The 17,132-nt window shown below is 35.9% G+C and overlaps 1 protein-coding gene across 1 annotated transcript in view; it reads left to right on the plus strand.

Annotated features, from left to right (window-relative positions):
* Window positions 1–12,411: 12,411 nt before the first annotated feature.
* Window positions 12,412–17,132, plus strand: part of RADX (RPA1 related single stranded DNA binding protein, X-linked) — an 86,434-nt gene continuing 81,713 nt past the window's right edge. Inside the window, exon 1 of the mRNA XM_004000756.6 lies at window positions 12,412–13,202. Within this exon, the coding sequence (XP_004000805.1) occupies window positions 12,560–13,202 (643 nt within the window). The 5' untranslated portion in view covers window positions 12,412–12,559. The remainder of the gene's footprint in view (window positions 13,203–17,132) is intronic.

Genomic DNA, 17,132 nt, shown 5'->3' on the forward strand with positions numbered 1-17,132 from the left:
ATACATTTCTCTTTCTTAATTTATTTTCTAAAATATCCAGTTCAAGTTTGATTAGAAATGGTAATACAGACAACCAGGTCTCATTTCTGATCTCAGAGGGAACGCTTTCAATATTTCACCATTAACATGCCTTGTGTTGGGAATGTTTTAAAACCCTTTATCTGATTAAGAAATTTTCCTTCAATTCCTAGTTTTCCAAGATTTTTTCACATGAATAAGTGTTGAATTTTATCAAAGGTTTTTTCTGCCTCTATTGTGATGATCATATAGTCTTCTTTTCTGTTAAGGTGATGGATTACGTTATTGCCTTTTAAATGTTAAACCAATCTTTTATTCCTCAAATAAATCTAACTTGTTTGTGATGTAGTTAACTATCCTTATTATCCTTAGATTTATATTGCTAATATTTTGCGTAGGAGTTTTGCATCTATAGTCATAAGAGATTTGGTTGATGGTATGCCTTTCTTATAATGTCCCTGACAGGTTTTAGTGTCAAGATTATAATGGCCTCATAAAACATGTAAGGAAATGTGTCATTCACTCTTTTTTTAATTTCTGGAGGAGTTTAACATTCATGTTATTTTTGCCTTAAATATTAGTGAGAATTTACTGCGAATCCATCTTGATCTGGCATTTTCTTTGTGGGAATATATTTAATTGTGGAACCAATCTCTTCAATATGTATAAGATTATTTGAATTTTATATATCTAATTGAAATCAGTTTTAGTAAGCTGCATTTTTTACATAACATGTGCATTTTATGCAAAACATCAAATTTATTGTTCATAATATCTTCTTGTCTTTACAGTATCTATAGATTCTATACCGATGTCCCTTGTTTCCTGACTGATACTTATAATTTATATTTTATGTTTTTCTTATAAGTATTGCTACAGATTTATCAATTTCATTAGTCTTTTCAAAGAGCCAACTTTTGGTTTTTTTAATCTTCTCTGTTGTCTGTTTTCTATTTTTTTGTTTTCTGCTCTTATCATCTTTCTCCTCCTTTCTTGCAGTTTAATTTGTTATTTTTTAATCTTTTTGAGGTGGGTGTTTATATCATTGATTTTTAGCCTTTCATCTTTTCTAATATATTCACATAAGGCTATAAAGCTCTAAGCACTGCTATAGAAGCATTGGACAAGTTGTAATGTCATGTAATGTATTACTTAATTTTTCAGTATTTGGAGATTTCTAGTCTTTTTGTTATTGATTTCTACCTTAATTGCACCCACTGTGGTCAGAGAACATACTCTGATTCCAGCCACTCAAAATGTGTTGAGAATTGCTTTGTGGCTCAGCATATGGTCAGTTTTGATAAATAGTCCAGGAACAATTTGAAAAGAGTGTCTTCTACATTTACTTCATACAACGTTCTAAATATGTTAGAACATATTTGTTAGTCTTATTTATGCTTCTATACCCATACCTTTGTTTTGTCTGCTTATTCTATCATTTTATTGGAGAAGGTGTGCTAAAATCTCCACATTTGTTTGTAGATTTATCTGTTTATGTGTGGAGTTATGTCAGCTTTCACTTAATATATTTTGGAGCTATTTTATTTTGTTTTTTATAATTTGTTGTTGATTTGATCCTTTAATCATTGTGATATGTCTAATATCTCTCATAATACTTTTTACCTTAAAGTCTAATTTGCCTTACATTAGTATAATTATAGCTGCTTTATTTTGATTCACGTTTGCATAGTGTATCTTTTTCAACATTCACTTTCAAACTTTCTATCTTCTTTAAGTAAGGTGTGTCTGTTGTAAGTTGCACACAGTTGTAGTTTGTTTTTATCCAGTTTAACAATTTTTGTGGTTTTTTTTTAATGTTTATTTATTTATTTATTTTGAGAGAGAGGCAGTGTGGGAAGGGCTGAGGGAAAGGGAGAGAGACAATCTTAAGCAGGCTCCATGCCAGTGGAGCCTCACACAGGGTTTGCTCTCACAACTGTGAGATCATGACCTGAGCCAAAATCAAGAGTCAAATGCTTAACTAACTGAGTCACCCAGGTGCCCCTACAATCTTTATTTTTTAATTGGACTATTTACTCTATTAATGGACTATTAAATATAAATGTGATTTACTGGGAAATTTGGGTTTTAATCTACCATTTTACTATTTGTTTTCTATTTGCCCTCTTTTCTTTAGCCTGTTTTTTTTTTCCTTTACTGCTTTATTTTGCATTAACCAAGTTGTTATTTCATTTTTAACACTCTTGTAACTTGTCTGTGGTATTTTTTTTATTAATAGTTCCATTTCTCACAATTACAACATCCTTCTTGGCTTATGAAAATCTACCCTAACATAGTGCTCTTACCACTTTTCAGACAAGGTAAGAACCTTATAACACTTCAACTCCATTTATACTCTCCCATCTTTTGTGCTATTATCATGTATTTTAATTGCGCATATATTTTAAACTCCAAAAGATACTATTGTTCTTTTGAATGGACAATATTTACGTAGATTTACCTGTATTAACTCATTTTAGTATTCTTCATTTTTTCTTAAATTAATTGTTTCCATTTGGGATCATTTTCCTTATGCATAAACAACCCCCTTTAGTATTTCTTTTAGTGCATGTCTGGTAGTTATAAATTCCCTCAATTTTTGTTTCTCTTAAACCTTTCTGATTCACCTTCATTTTGAAAGAATTTTTTCCTGGTTGGAACATATTTTGCTCAGCACTTTGCAGATGTCAGGTCATTTTCTTCTTTCATTATTTCTTTTGAAAATTCAGTTGTCAAGATTATTGTTGCTCTTGCAAAAATGATGTGTCTTTGTTCTCCAGTTACTTTAAAATTTTTCTCTTTGTTTCTGGTATCCATCAGTTTTACTTCAATGTACCTATTGTCTGGTTTTCTTTCTCACTATATTATTTTTCTATTGTTTCCATAAAGAATTACTATAAATGTAGTGACTTAAAACAACACAAATATGTTGTCTTATAGTTTTGTAGGTCAGAAGTCCAGTATGTGTCTGAATGGTTAAAGTTGTGAGCAGGGATGAGTTTCATTCTGGAGGCTCTAGAGGAAAATCCGTTATTTTATTCGTTAAAGCTTTTGACAGAATTCAATTCCTTATGCTTATAGGACTGAGGACACATTATTCTTGCAGCCTGGAAGCTGAGGGCCATTTCTAAATTCTAGAGGTCACCTGCATTCCTTGGCTCATGACCCCCTCCTCCATGTTTAAAACCAGCAATGAATGGTCAAGCCCTCATTCCACATCTTTCACTGCTGCCTTCCTCTTCCACTTTTAAGGGCCCACCAGGATCCAAGATACTCTTCTTATCTTAAATTCAGTTGATTAAAAATATTAATTTCATCTACAACTTTAATTCCCTTCTACCATGTAATATAACATATATGTAGTTCTGAGGACTCAGATGTGGACATTTTGGGGGATGAAATCAAATGAAATGAATCTGCCTGCTGCAGTCATTATTCTGCTTTAGATTCATATAGCATCTAGAACATGTAGCTTAAAAACTTTCTTCAGTTTTTGGGGCGCCTGGGTGGCTCAGTTGGTTAAGTGTCTGACTTTGACTCAGGTCATGATCTCACAGTTGGTGAGCCCAAGCCCCGCATCGGGCTTCGTGCTGACAGCTCAGACCCTGAAGCCTACTTCGGATTCTGTGTCTCCCTCTGTCTCTATTCCTCCCCACTTGCACTCCGTCTCTCTCTCAAAAATAAAGATTAAAAAAAAAAAAAAGTTCTTCAATTTGTAAAAAAAAAAAAAATCCTTGACAAGAATTTCTTCAAATACTGGTTTTGTATTGTTTTCCTCTTGTTCTCCTATTCCAACTACGTATATGTTAGATCTTCCCACCATCTTATCCCTGTCTCATTCTTTTTTCTATATTATCCAATGTTTTTCTGAACTTTAGTCTGGATACTGTCTATTGATCTATTACTATCCTGTCCACTAATTCTTTCTTCTGTTCTGTTTAATCTTTGTTAAATTTATCCATTTAATTCTTAATTTCAGTTATTCTATTATTTAATTACTGAATTTTCACTTGACTTTATTTTATAACGTCCATATCTCTGGTAAAATTATCTATTATTTCCTTTATTTATTGAACATATTATTGATAGTTATCTTAAAGGCCATTCTGTTTACTCCAACTTTTTAATCACCTATGTGTTTGTTTCTGTTGAGTGTTTTCTTGATTTTTTTTTTATTTTTTGTCATTTGGTCCTGTTTCCTAGCATATCAGGTAATTTTTTATTTGTGCATAGAAAATTGTAGTGGTTCTGGATTATATCTTCCTCAGAATAAGATAAAAAATTTTTTTTTCTAAACAACAGATAGAGTGGGGATAGATCATCTTAACACAGTTGTGGCTGGCTGGTCTATTGCCAGTTTAAACTTACTCACATGATGCAACCTTCCTTGGGATCAACTAAAAACCTAGGTTGTTTATTAGGGTATTTGGAGATTCCTGAATTCCTGTTTTTGCCTTCCCAGCACTCTGTGATATTATGACTCTGTTTAGCTTAGTATCATTTTAGCAGCTGATTTATGCTTGGTTTCTTTGCCTCTCACCCTGAACAGGCATAGGTTAAAAGTCAGGTAATGCCTCAAGGGGAAATTTCATGCAGAATGTTGATCACAGGCCTTTGTACATCTATATATGTAAATATATAGATACAGATAATGTTATCTACATCTATATATTTATATATATAGATATATAATATCTATATAATATCTATATAATATATATTATATAGATATAATATAATATATATATAATATTATAATATCTAATATATATAATATATAATATCTATATAATATCTATATAGATAATATTTATATATATAGATATTAGATGTTATATACATCTATATATATATCTATATATATATAAATATATAGATGTAGATATATATAGATAGATATTTATATATATATAGATGAAATATATAGATGTAGATATATATATAGATATTTATATATAGATGTGGATAATGTTATCTGTATCTATATATATAATTAATATATAATATAATATATATTATATATATTTTAGCCATAAAAAGAAGGAAATCCTGCCATTTGTGACAACATAGATAAACCCTGAGAGCATTATGCTAAGTGAAATAAGTTAGAGAAAGACAAATATTATATGATCTTAAGTGAAATGTGTTAATGTGGAATCAACAAAAGCCAAAATCATAGAAGCAGAGTAGATTGGTGGTTGCCAGGGGATGTGAAGTGGGATAAATGTGGAGATATTGGTCAAAAGCTACAAACTTCAAATTATAAGAGTAATAAGTACTCAAGATCTAATTGTAGCATGATGATTACAGTTAAAATTATTCTAATGAATACTTGAAAGTTGCTAAGAGTAAATCTTAAATGGTCTCACCATAAGAACATCAGCAAAAAAGTTGTAATTATGTGAGATGAAGGTTGTGTTAAACAACCTTACTGTCATCATTTCACAGTATATATGTGTATCAAATTGCCACATTGTATACCTTAAACTTAAACAATGCTATATGTCAATTATGTCTCAATAAAGATGGAAAAATGTAAATGGACTAACATCTGCAATTCAAAATTCCAGCTGCCATTTTTGCAGAAATTGACAAGCTAATCCTAAAATTCCCATGGAAATGTAAGGGACCCAGAATACTTAAAATAGTCTCAGAAAAGAGGAACAGGGGTGCCTGAGTGGCTCAGTTGGTTGAGCATCCGACTCTTGGTTTTGGGTCAGGTCATGATCTTGTAGTTCATAAGTTCAGGCCCCACGTCGGGATCCACGCAGACTGCTTGGGCTTCTCTCTCTCCTTCTCTTTCTGCCCCTTCCTTGCTTGCACACTCCCTCTCTCAAAATAAATCAATAAACTTTTTTTAAAAAAATGAGTGAATTATATTTTATGTGAATTATATTTCAATAAAGCTGTTGTTTTTTAAAATAAATTAGCATGGACATCTTTAAGTAAATAGCCTATTGAGAACCAACTTGCTGGCCCAGGCCTATTTCAGGTAAGGCAACCCAGTATACATACTGGTATTCATATTTCCAAAATTTTAGCCACATATATCAACAAACAAATTCTTGAGAGGAGAAATATAAACACTGAAGCGTGCTGGATATGACAAATGAGAATAAGCAGGAATAAATTAATCTGTAGAATCCTGGGAGTTTGCTGGCAGTACCCCTTTCTCAGTCAGGGAAACAAAGACTTAATTAGTTAAAAATACTCAAATCCAGGGATGCCTGGGTGGCTCAGCTGGTTAAGCGTCTGACTTGGGCTCAGGACATGATCTCACGGCTCTTGAGGTTGAGCCCCACATCAGGCTCTATGCTCAGAGCCTGGAGCCTGCTTTGGAGTCTGTGTCTCCCTCTCTCTGTCCCTCCCCTGCTCACTCTCTGTGTCTGTCTCTCTTTTTCAAAAATAAACATTTAAACTTTTTAAAAAAATGATCAAATCCATATTCCAATAGTCTCTTACAGATACATAATATTGAGATTCAGAAGAAAAGCTAACACACCGAAATCTTTACAAAAATAGTAGGATTTGAAAGGACAGAAGAGAAGGGGGAAGAGCATCAATTAACTATTAATTGCGCATCCAATATGTACATAGGATAAGCAAGGGCATGGGAACAAATATGAATATTTATTTGAGTAACTGAGGGGTAAAAGGAGTCTAAAACCATTGTTACGGTAAGCTTGTGTTAGAGACCTTTGTGTGTGTGTGTGTGTGTGTGTGTGTGTGTGTGTGTGTATTTGAGTATATATGTGTGTGTGTATAAATATATATATGTATATATATATATATATATATACACATATATATACATATCCAACAAATAAATCAAAACGTTTCTGATATCAGAGAGAAAGGTAACACAGAACATTCTTGATTCCAATGAGGTAGGGGGTATTAAAAGCTATGCAGACTCATCCTTGTATGCAGAGGAAATTTGGTTAATAAAATCATCAAGATCAGCCTTAAAAACGAACGATGTTGGTAAAGGGCAGCGCTGAGCCGGAGGTTGTAGAGCTCTGGTTGCCAAGCAGCCACCCTCGGGCCCTCTTTGGTTACCGTGGTGATGTTTGGAGAGCTTACCTAAATACTCTTTGAGATATCATCCGAACTCTCCACATCCCTTTAACACCAGCTAGTCATGCCACTTCTTTTTCTTCCTCCCCCACATCTCTACCCACACTGACAGAATCTTACATATTAGATGAACTGACAAGTGTACCTCCAATGCCCAATGCCTCAGGCCAGGAAATGATTTTGATTAACCTCCCTATTGCAAATAAATGAAAGGACGGTTAAATTAATGAGAAGATCAAACAAGGTTATTCAAAGAAAAATAACTAAAATTATAATAAACAAACTAAGGCTTTTCAAATAAAAAACTTGATATAGTTGGGGTTTAATCCAGGATCTAACTTTATGTCATGGAAAGGGCACTGGCTTGGTAATCAGGAGACTTGGCTATCAGTTCTAATTCTCCATCACTTATCACAGGGTGGTCTTGGTCATGTTAGCTCCCTTTTCTGGGCCCAAAATTCGTCATTTGTAATAAAAGGGGGATGTACTATATAGCAGTTGTATTTATACTTTTCTGGCCACAATCTATGGTAAGGAAATCATTTTACATCACAACCCAGTATACACATACACCAACAAATCTGAAACAAAAATTTTACAAAACAATCCTTACCCTTACTTTGTGTGATGCACTCTGACATTTTCTGTTCTATTCTCTTTTTTAATGTTTATTTATTTTTGAGAGAGAATGAGAGAGAGAGAGAGAGAGAGAGAGAGAGAGAGAGAGGTTGCAAGCAGGGGAGGAAAAGAGAGTGAGAGGGAGAGAAAGGATCCCAAGCATGTTCAGCACTGGCAGCTCAGAGCCCCATGCAGGGCTCGAACTCATTACCTGAGTCAAAATCAAGAGTAGGACCCTTAACGACTGAGTCACCCAGGCAACCCTGTTCTATTCTTTTTCATGTTTTTAACTGCTGCGTGTGACCCAATAAATTGACATCATGACCTCATTAATGCCTCACAATGCTCAGTTTGAAGAACATCGAACTAGTGGCTATCTAATGGCTCCTACAGTTCTAGCATTCTATGATTTTATGTTATGCCAATATCTTCTTTTTAAAATAATGTTAAGAATCACTACCATTCATTGAATTCTAGGTATGTGCCAAAAACTGCTTTAGGCACTTCATCCATATGAACTTATTTAATTTTTCAACAACCATGACTATTTCATTAGTCCAATTTTAAAGATAAGAAAAATTAATGGGCTATTATCTGCATACCAAATTTGGTGGTCTACCAAAATTAATTTCATGATGTATTTAAAATGTTTTGAATATCTTAGAATATCACCATTTAATAAAATAAAATATTATCTTGCCTGCTTTTATTATTTTACACTCTGGAGGGCACTATAACAGATCATCCAGATCTGAGGGGAGAAAAAAAATCAATGACCTAAATGATATCCATTATTGGCTCTAAAAGTCATTTCTCTTACTTTTTCTGTTATTGTGTAAGTAACCCTAAAACAGACACTTCTAATGCCACAACAGGGAACATTTATACATAGGTAAGATAACTACCCAAGTAGGTACCTTAATTCTTAGAGAGATGTACTGTCAGCAGATTGTCAGTAGAACAATACAAGACTCCAAATGTGTTATCATAGTCACTGTGCATGTTTATTGTGTGTAGTATTGCAAAAAAAAAGAAAAAAGCATAGGTGCTATTTTTTCCTGATTCCACTAATTACTGAAACACTGAGCACCACTGCCAATATTTATCTTTTATGAATTAGCTAGAAGGACTTAGAAAATGATGATACAATACTATTCTGCATAAACTTTACTGAGTATATAGTTTAGGGGGGTGCTAATGGATCAAATATGAAAGATTTTGAACAATTCCTCCTAGATAAATAATAGAGATGGCTGATATTTAATGTCTCTTGCAGTAAATCCAATAAAAATCCAAAATGTCGTTTATTCATTTAACAAATACTATTGACCACCTGCTATATGCTAGATACTTATTTTGGCACTGGGGATTCAGCAGCAAACATAACAAAGTACTCTGGGAGCTTAATTATTTTGTGTTTTGTACGTCTGGATTGTTTAATGTATTTGTTTATAGAGAGGCATACTTATGTATATTCACTTTGGTGGAAAGGTGGTAGGAGTTACAAGTTTCATTTATTTAAAATATTTGAGTGCCTTTTATGCATGACAGTAATGAAAGAACTAGGCAAAACAAAAAAAGAATAAATCAGTTTGTGCTCTTAAAAGGCTTACAGTCTAGTTAACTTAGTGGTTCCTAACCAGTGGTAATATTACCCCTCATGGGATCTTTGTCCATATCTGGAGATACTTTTGGTTGGCAGGGGAGGGAGATTAGTTCTACAGGCATGTAGGTGGGTAGAGCTCAGGAATGCTGCTAAACATCCCCCAGTGCACAAGACACCCCCACAACAAATAATTCTGTGGTCCAAAATGTCGAAAGTGTCCAGATTGAGGAACCCTGAGTTAGAGGGACAAACTACATACATTAGAAGTTTTGTTTTTAATTACAAGGTATTAGATGATAAATGCTAAATAAGTGATACACACCAGGTGATACCAATAAGAGACAGAGATCATTCTAGAATGAATTAGTTATGGGAGTCTTCATGAAGGAAGTGGGGCTTAAGCTGAAGTATGTCACTCTCCTGCTCAAAGCAGAGGAAAGCCCACAGAGACCTGCTACCTCTCTGACTTCATCTCCTACCACTCTCTCCCTCCCCCTTCCACTCCAGCGGGTGGCTTTAGCATTTCCTTGAAAATATCAAGCATCCTCTTGTCTTATGGAATCTGCTTTTGCTGTTCCCTCCGATTCAAATGTACTTTTCAAAGATATCCACACATCTACTCCATCACTTCCTGTAGGTCATCACTCTGTTCAGTCTGTATTTTCATAAAGAGCCCTTCCTTAATCTTCATATTCTAAATAAAATATTAACTCTTGCCCATCCACTCCCTTTCCCCTTATTATGTTTTTTGGTCTCCACAGCAAGATTGTACCCTGCCCAGGGCAGATACTCAAGAAATATGTGTAGAATGAATGAATTGGTTAAATAATGTCAGGGGTGTTCAACCCAAGCAATGAGAAGAAGCTCGGCTAAAGGATCCTCACTACGGTTATTCCCAGTGGCCTAGAACAGTGCCTGCATCATGGTAGGGACTTCATAAAGAGTTAATAAATAGTGATGAAATAGTAAAAGGGGATTAATATAATCAAAACAAGCCTATAGCCACCTTTGCAAAGTATTTTTAGGACAATTACTACATTCTGTGTACAGGCATACCTCATTTTATTGCACTTCACTTTATGAGCTTCACACGTATTCTGTTTTTTACAATTTGAAGGTTCAAGACTTCAGTGAGAAAGTAACTGCAGATGTGGTAGAAATAGCAAGAGAACTAGAATTAGAAGCCTGAAGGAGACTGAAGATGTGATAGAATTGCTGCAGTCTCATGGTAAAACTCTCAAGGATGAGGAGTTGCTTCTTATGCGTGAGCAAAAGTGGTTTCTCGAGATGGAATCTACTCCTGGTGAAGATGCTGTGAAGATTGTTAAAATGACAACAAAGGATTTAGAATATTACATAAACTTGGGGTGCCTGGGTGGCTCAGTTGGTTAAGTGTCCGACTACTGCTCAGGTCATGATCTCACGGTTGATGAGTTGGAGTTGCGCATCAGGCTCTGTTCTGACAGCTGAGAGCCTGGAGCCTGCTTTGGACTCTGTGTCTCCCTCTCTTTCTGCCTTTCCCCATTCACGCTCTGTCTCTCTCTCAAAAATAAATAAACACTTAAAAAATTAGAATATTACATAAACTTAGTTGATAAAGCAGTGGCAGGGTTTGACAGGATTGACTCTGATTTTGAAAGTTCCACTGTAGGTAAAATGCTATCAAACAGCATCTCATGCTATAGAGAAATCATTCAGGAAAGGGAAGAGTCAATCAATGGGACAAACTTCATTGTTGTCTTATTTTAAGGAATTGTCACAGCCACCCCAACCTTCAGCAACCATTAACACCTGATCAGTCAGCAGCCATCAACAATGAGGCAATCAACAAAATGATTATGACTTACTGAAAGCCCAGATTATGGTTAGCAATTTTTAAATGTTTATTTATTTATTTTGAGAGACAGAGAGAGACAGAGCAAGCTAGAGCAGGGGAGGGGCAGAGACAGAGGGAGAGGAGGGGAGAGGCAGAAAGAGAGGGAGAGAGAGAATCCCAAGCAGGCTCCATCTGCGCTGTCAGTGTAGAGCCTGACAGGGGCCTCAAACCCACAAACCGGGAGATCATGACCTGAGCCCAAGTCTCAGATGCTTAACTGACTGAGCCACTCAGGCACCTCCCAATTTTTAGCAATATTTTTAAATTAAGGTATGTTCATTGTTCTTTTTAGACATAATACTATTGCATACTTACTACAGTATAGTATAAACATAGCTTTTATATGAATTGGGAAACCAAAAAATTCATTTGACTCGCTTTATGGCGATATTCACTTCATTGCAGTGGTCTGGAACCAAACCTGAAACATCTTAGAGTTATGCCTTTATACTAGCACACGTGGGGACATGTAATAAATATCTTATTTTTAATTTGGACTATTGTTATCAGCTTTTTCACTTTACATTCATTCTGTATACATTCCTTGTAGTTTAGAAATGCAGTTTCTGACATTCTATACCCTAGCCCTCTGTTACACCAGTTATTGTATAAAACATAAATACGTTTTAAGAATTCTAAAGACAGCTCTTTACCAAGCCAGTTCTATAATTTTCTGTTTTCATTTGCACTTAATCACTAATTCACCAACCCTGCACTTAGGGAGTCACTACAGACAATTATGCTAATAATGCTTACAGCAACAGCAACTAAGGTTTAGGGAGGACTTTTTGTGCGAGTGTCTTTCCTGAAGGCTGTGCATACATTATCTGGTTCCGTTCATAGTGTACGAGACTTGTGGTATTACATTCATGTATATTAATGAACTCTAATTTACTTTCTGTAGCTGGCCCAAGGCCCAAACCCCCAAACACCTGAGCTACTACATACCCCGCTTCCAGACACTTTCTCTTTTCCATTGCCTCTCAGCACCCTCCTTTCTAGAAGAGCTCAGAGCGCTCCTCCCCCTCCCTCCTGCTACATTTTGGGAACCATGGCGACCAACGCTTTCTCCCCCTCCCCCCAGACATTCAGGCAAGCACCAGGTGGGAGGATCTGCTACGTAACCGCGCGTGTGATTGCCTAGTAGCAGCGCTTGTGAGTTGGAAGCTAGCCGAGAGAGGGGTGGGGCTAGAGGGCTGACGCGAGCGCGCGGAACGTCTTCACAGCCTGGCTTCGGGGCGGAGCCTTACCAGTCGGCGGGATCAGAGTAGTGATCGTCGCCTAGCGCGCGGTTTCCTGGTCTCTCAGCTTCTGACGGGACAGACTAGCTTTGGGGAGTAAGGAGCGTACGCAGTTACCTAAAAATGTCTGGTGAGTTAGGTCAGCCTCAGGCCGGCCCCTCACATGCTGGGCTAGATTTGCCGAACCCTGAGAGAAATCGGGCTGGGGTCCCGGGAGGGGTGATCCGAAGGGCCGGTGCCCAAGGGCGCAGGTCCTGGATCCAAAAGGTTCTTGAGCAAATAACGGATTCACCTCTGCAGTGGGTCACCCCCTCGGAGGTGGTGCCTGTCGCTGTGCTGGCCGTCCAGAGATACCTGTTAGAGGATGAACCACGCGACACAATACCGAAACCTCCCCTTTACTGCTATGATGTGACGATCTCAGACGGGGTATACCAGGAGAAGTGCTACCTGGACCCCAGCCTGAACTTTCTCGTGTATAAAAATATTCTTAAAGTCGGCATAGAAATGAAAATTTCCAGAGTCTCGTGTCTTTACAACGAGAAAAGATTAGGCCAAGGGATCCTGTGCATAGATAACGTCCACTGTGGGGAGACCTTAGAGGATATTTCTTTAGAAACTCCATTCAGAAATAGTGCGCACGAGGAGGTACCCGAGAGGCCTTTAAGAGGCGGGAAGAGTCATTACCTGGCCCTGTGGAATAACGAAGATCCATATGGAGATATTTGGTTAACCAACAAACAACCTGAGGAGCACAATTTTAACAGTAAGTAATTGGAGGGAATGACGGAGGGGTTAAGAAATAGTTTTCGGGAGCTTGCGTTAATGGGAAAGGAAACGGGGGTGCGTTGGTATTGTTCATTTCAAGCCGCGAGTGGAAATAGACAAGTTTTCGTCAATGTCAGATTGGCACTCGCTTAATGAAAATTTGCGCAACCCGTCATTGCTTTGATTGTTCAAGTGACCATTCAGGAAGTGTCTGAATACATCTCAAATTTAATCTGGCACACATAGCGTGTGTGCGTTTGCCTACGGTTTAATCTTCGTTTCGTTCCGTTTGTGGAAATAGTACTCACTGTGTTGGTTGGCGAGTATATAGATTTGAAATTGGCATGAAAGGCATAAATATTTGTGGGTTTGTGCGTTTTAACCGTGATTCAAAAACGGATATTCCGTGATTTATTCCTTAATAATTTGCATTAATGAAACGCCATCTTTATGTCTTTGTAGCAGTTATGTAAATATTGCTTTTTTTGAGCGTGTGATTTTTGTGGGCAGGCTTGGAATTTTCATTCTTATGTTTCTTATTACATATCACAGACAATACTGAGAAGTTTAATTCTTCAGTACCAGAAGTAGGCAGTTAACGTGAAAATGCCTGTTCATCATCAGCAACTGATGTAAAACATATTTTATCAGAGATGGAAGGGGAATGATAGTACTATAGGCATGTACACGTATGGGATAGGGAACAAATAATACACAAAAAAATAAAAGTGCAAGTACTGGAGGAAGATAGATGATAATTTTCTACATTTACTGCTTTTCAGGTTTTTTTTTTTTTACATTGCAGTCATAATACTAGCTCATATATGATCTTACTATGACGTGTAACAGCAACAGGCTTGAAAGTGAAAAGGTGGGTCAAAAATAGGCAGCTAAACTAATATCCAATTATAAGGGGAAAATACAGAAATGTATAGACAGGATGATTTAAATAACTTAAGCTTTAAAAGCAAGATAGTCATTTCATGGATGCAGTAATGGAATGAATTTTATCTCAAGTATGGAATAAGACAGTAGTGCATTACTACCTCTTAAGTGCTTATCATTTTTTATTTTTAGGATGGAATATATAAATGAAAAATTGGTGTCTAGAAGAATTAAGAGGGGAATAATAATTTGTAAAAATCTTTTTCTTGAAAGTAATATCTATTCATTATTCAAACCATATTTTTATTACAAAAGGCAATGTCCATGTGCTAAAAAGCCAAACTGTATATTTAAAAGTATATTGTTAACTAGAAAAAAAGCATTATAGACTGAAAAGCAAATGCATTTGCACAAGATAATATTAAAAGTCCATTCTTTGTATAAACATAAAAACGTATATTGTATTAAAAATGCAAGACCCAAGTATAGTAAAATTTTGATAACAAAATTTAGAAGTAGGTATATATTGGTGGTCTTTCAGGCTTGCTGTATGAAATTTTTAATAATAAAATGTTGGGGTGGAGTGAAAGACCCCTTTACCTCCTCCAGTGCCTTCAACTTTCCTCTTAAAACTCCAAATGTTCAGCAGTTTGGTATGTATCATTGAAAAAAAAATATTCTGTGGCATGGCATGATTTGGTGTTTACACATTAAGCATCGTTAATGTACATCTGCATATATATACTTCCCTTGGATGAGTGTACCATAATTTATATGATCATGCCAATGTGAATAGGTAATTATCAATTTTAGGCAGTTACTGGTTTTTCTGTTTTAGATCCACACTGAACATCATTAGGATATACACATACTTGCTCATTATGTTCAAGTATATCTGTTAAATAGATGGATTCCTAGAAGTGAAATTGCTAGGTTACAGAGTATTTTACATTTTTTAATTTAATGGATATTTACAAATCATCTTCTGAAAAGGTTTTCCTAATTTACATTCCCACTAGCATATATATGAGTGCCCATTTCCCCATATTGTACTAATTTTTAAATTATATCTTTTGATTTTTCTCATTTCTTTGCTAATGGGTATTGAGGTTTTTTGTGTGCTATATATTGCAAGTTGCTGTCTCACACTCTGTCCCTTTTCTCTTAACTTTGGTTATAGTGCATTTTTTGTGCTTTTTAAAACTTTTATATTAAGGCATGATGTGTACAGAGTAAAGTGGAAAAGTCTTGAAAATACAGCTTGAAATACCAAAAAAAAAAAAAAAAAAAAATACAGCTTAAAAGTAAAGCTTGATAACCATCTTCCCAGATCAAGATCCAGAACATTTGAAGCATTTCATAAGTCTCCCTCATGCCCTCTCCTGGTCAATACCTTACTCCAAAGGTAACAAATAATGTGATCTAAAGACCGCTTTTCAAAATGGAAGTTAGGTAATGTCACTCCTGCCTAAATCTCTCCAGTGTCTCCCCATTGCAGTTAGACGACAATCCAGACCTCCTAACGCATGCACGAGGCCATGCAGCATCAGCAAACTTTCTTTAAATAGCCACATAGTAAATTTTTTTTCTTCGCCACACATGTGGTCTCCAGTCACAGCTATTCAACTTGGCCCTGGTATAGGGAAAGCAGCCATAGGTGATATGTAAATGATTGGGTTTGGCTGTTTTACCATAGAACTTTATTTTCCGAAACTGGCAGTAAGCCGGATTTAGCTCATGAGTTGTAGTTTGCAGACCCCGGCCCTACGGAACCCCCTTACTCACCTCTCTAACCCCTCCCCTCCACCATTTTGTTTCTGAAATACTAGCCTTCATTTTGGTCTCAAACCTCCTCACTCTTTCCTGCGTCAAGTACGTCAAGTACATCAAGTACATTGCTCCTGCTTTTTCCTCCTGGAAAGTTCCTTTCCATCCTCAGGTTTCAACTCAAATTTATAAAACAGGTTAGAAAAGGGCTGTTTAAATATGTATTCCCTCCCCACTTATTACATCACCACGGAAATGCTCTTCATAGAATTGATAACACTGAAATTATTATATCTGTTGTTTTCCTTTTTTCTCCCATTGGTTTATGAAATTGATGAGGGTAAGGACTTTCTTTTTGTCACGATTCTGGGGCATTTCTCTTGTACCCAGAACAGTGTCATATGGTAGGCATTCAGGAAGTGTTGAATAAAAGAATGCATAAATTACATTAATGTATTTTCTGATGTTGAACCACTTTTATATCTCTACTTGGTCATGGTTGTTATATTTACATCTGTATGTTTAAAGCAAATTTGTTCCATAGATTTTATTTTTAAAAGGGGTTACTATTTTAGTCCAATATTGATATTGGGTTAATTAATATTGGCCTAGTAGAATGAATTGGGAAACTTGCCTATTTTTCGCTACTTAAAATCATTTGTTCACTGAAGGTTTGGTAGAATTTACCCCTAAAACTATTTGAACCTGGGGCCTTGAGCCAGTATTGGGGGTTAGAAGAATGACTCCTTTTCAATTTCTTGTAGAAAAATTCATGAAATCAATAATGCTTCTTCTTGAGTCCATTTTTGAGAGTTGATATTTTACTAGGAAATTTCATTTCACTAGATCTCAACGTTGTATGCAGTAGTTTTACACTTTAATTTAAATTTAATATATATATAATTTACATGCATATATAATTTAAATTTTAGTTTATATTTTTAAAATATTTTACTCTTGTTTCATCCTCTATTACATTCCTCATGTTTGTGTGTTCACCTTTTTTTATTAAAAAATTTTTTTAATGTTTATTTTTGAGAGAGAGAGAGAGACAGAGCACAAGCAGGGGAGGGGCAGAGAGAGAGGGAGACAGAGAATCAATCCAAAACTGGCTCCAGGCTGTGCAGCACAGAGCCCTATGCAGGGCTCAAACCCACAAGCTGTGAGATCATGATTAGAGCCAAAGTCATACGTTTAACCTGAGCCACCCAGGGGACCCTGTGTGCTCACCTTTTTTATGATCAGCCTTGCCAGGGGCTTGTGTGTTTAATTGGTA

Source organism: Felis catus, chromosome X, assembly GCF_018350175.1.
Source record: "Felis catus isolate Fca126 chromosome X, F.catus_Fca126_mat1.0, whole genome shotgun sequence".
NCBI lineage: Eukaryota > Metazoa > Chordata > Mammalia > Carnivora > Felidae > Felis > Felis catus.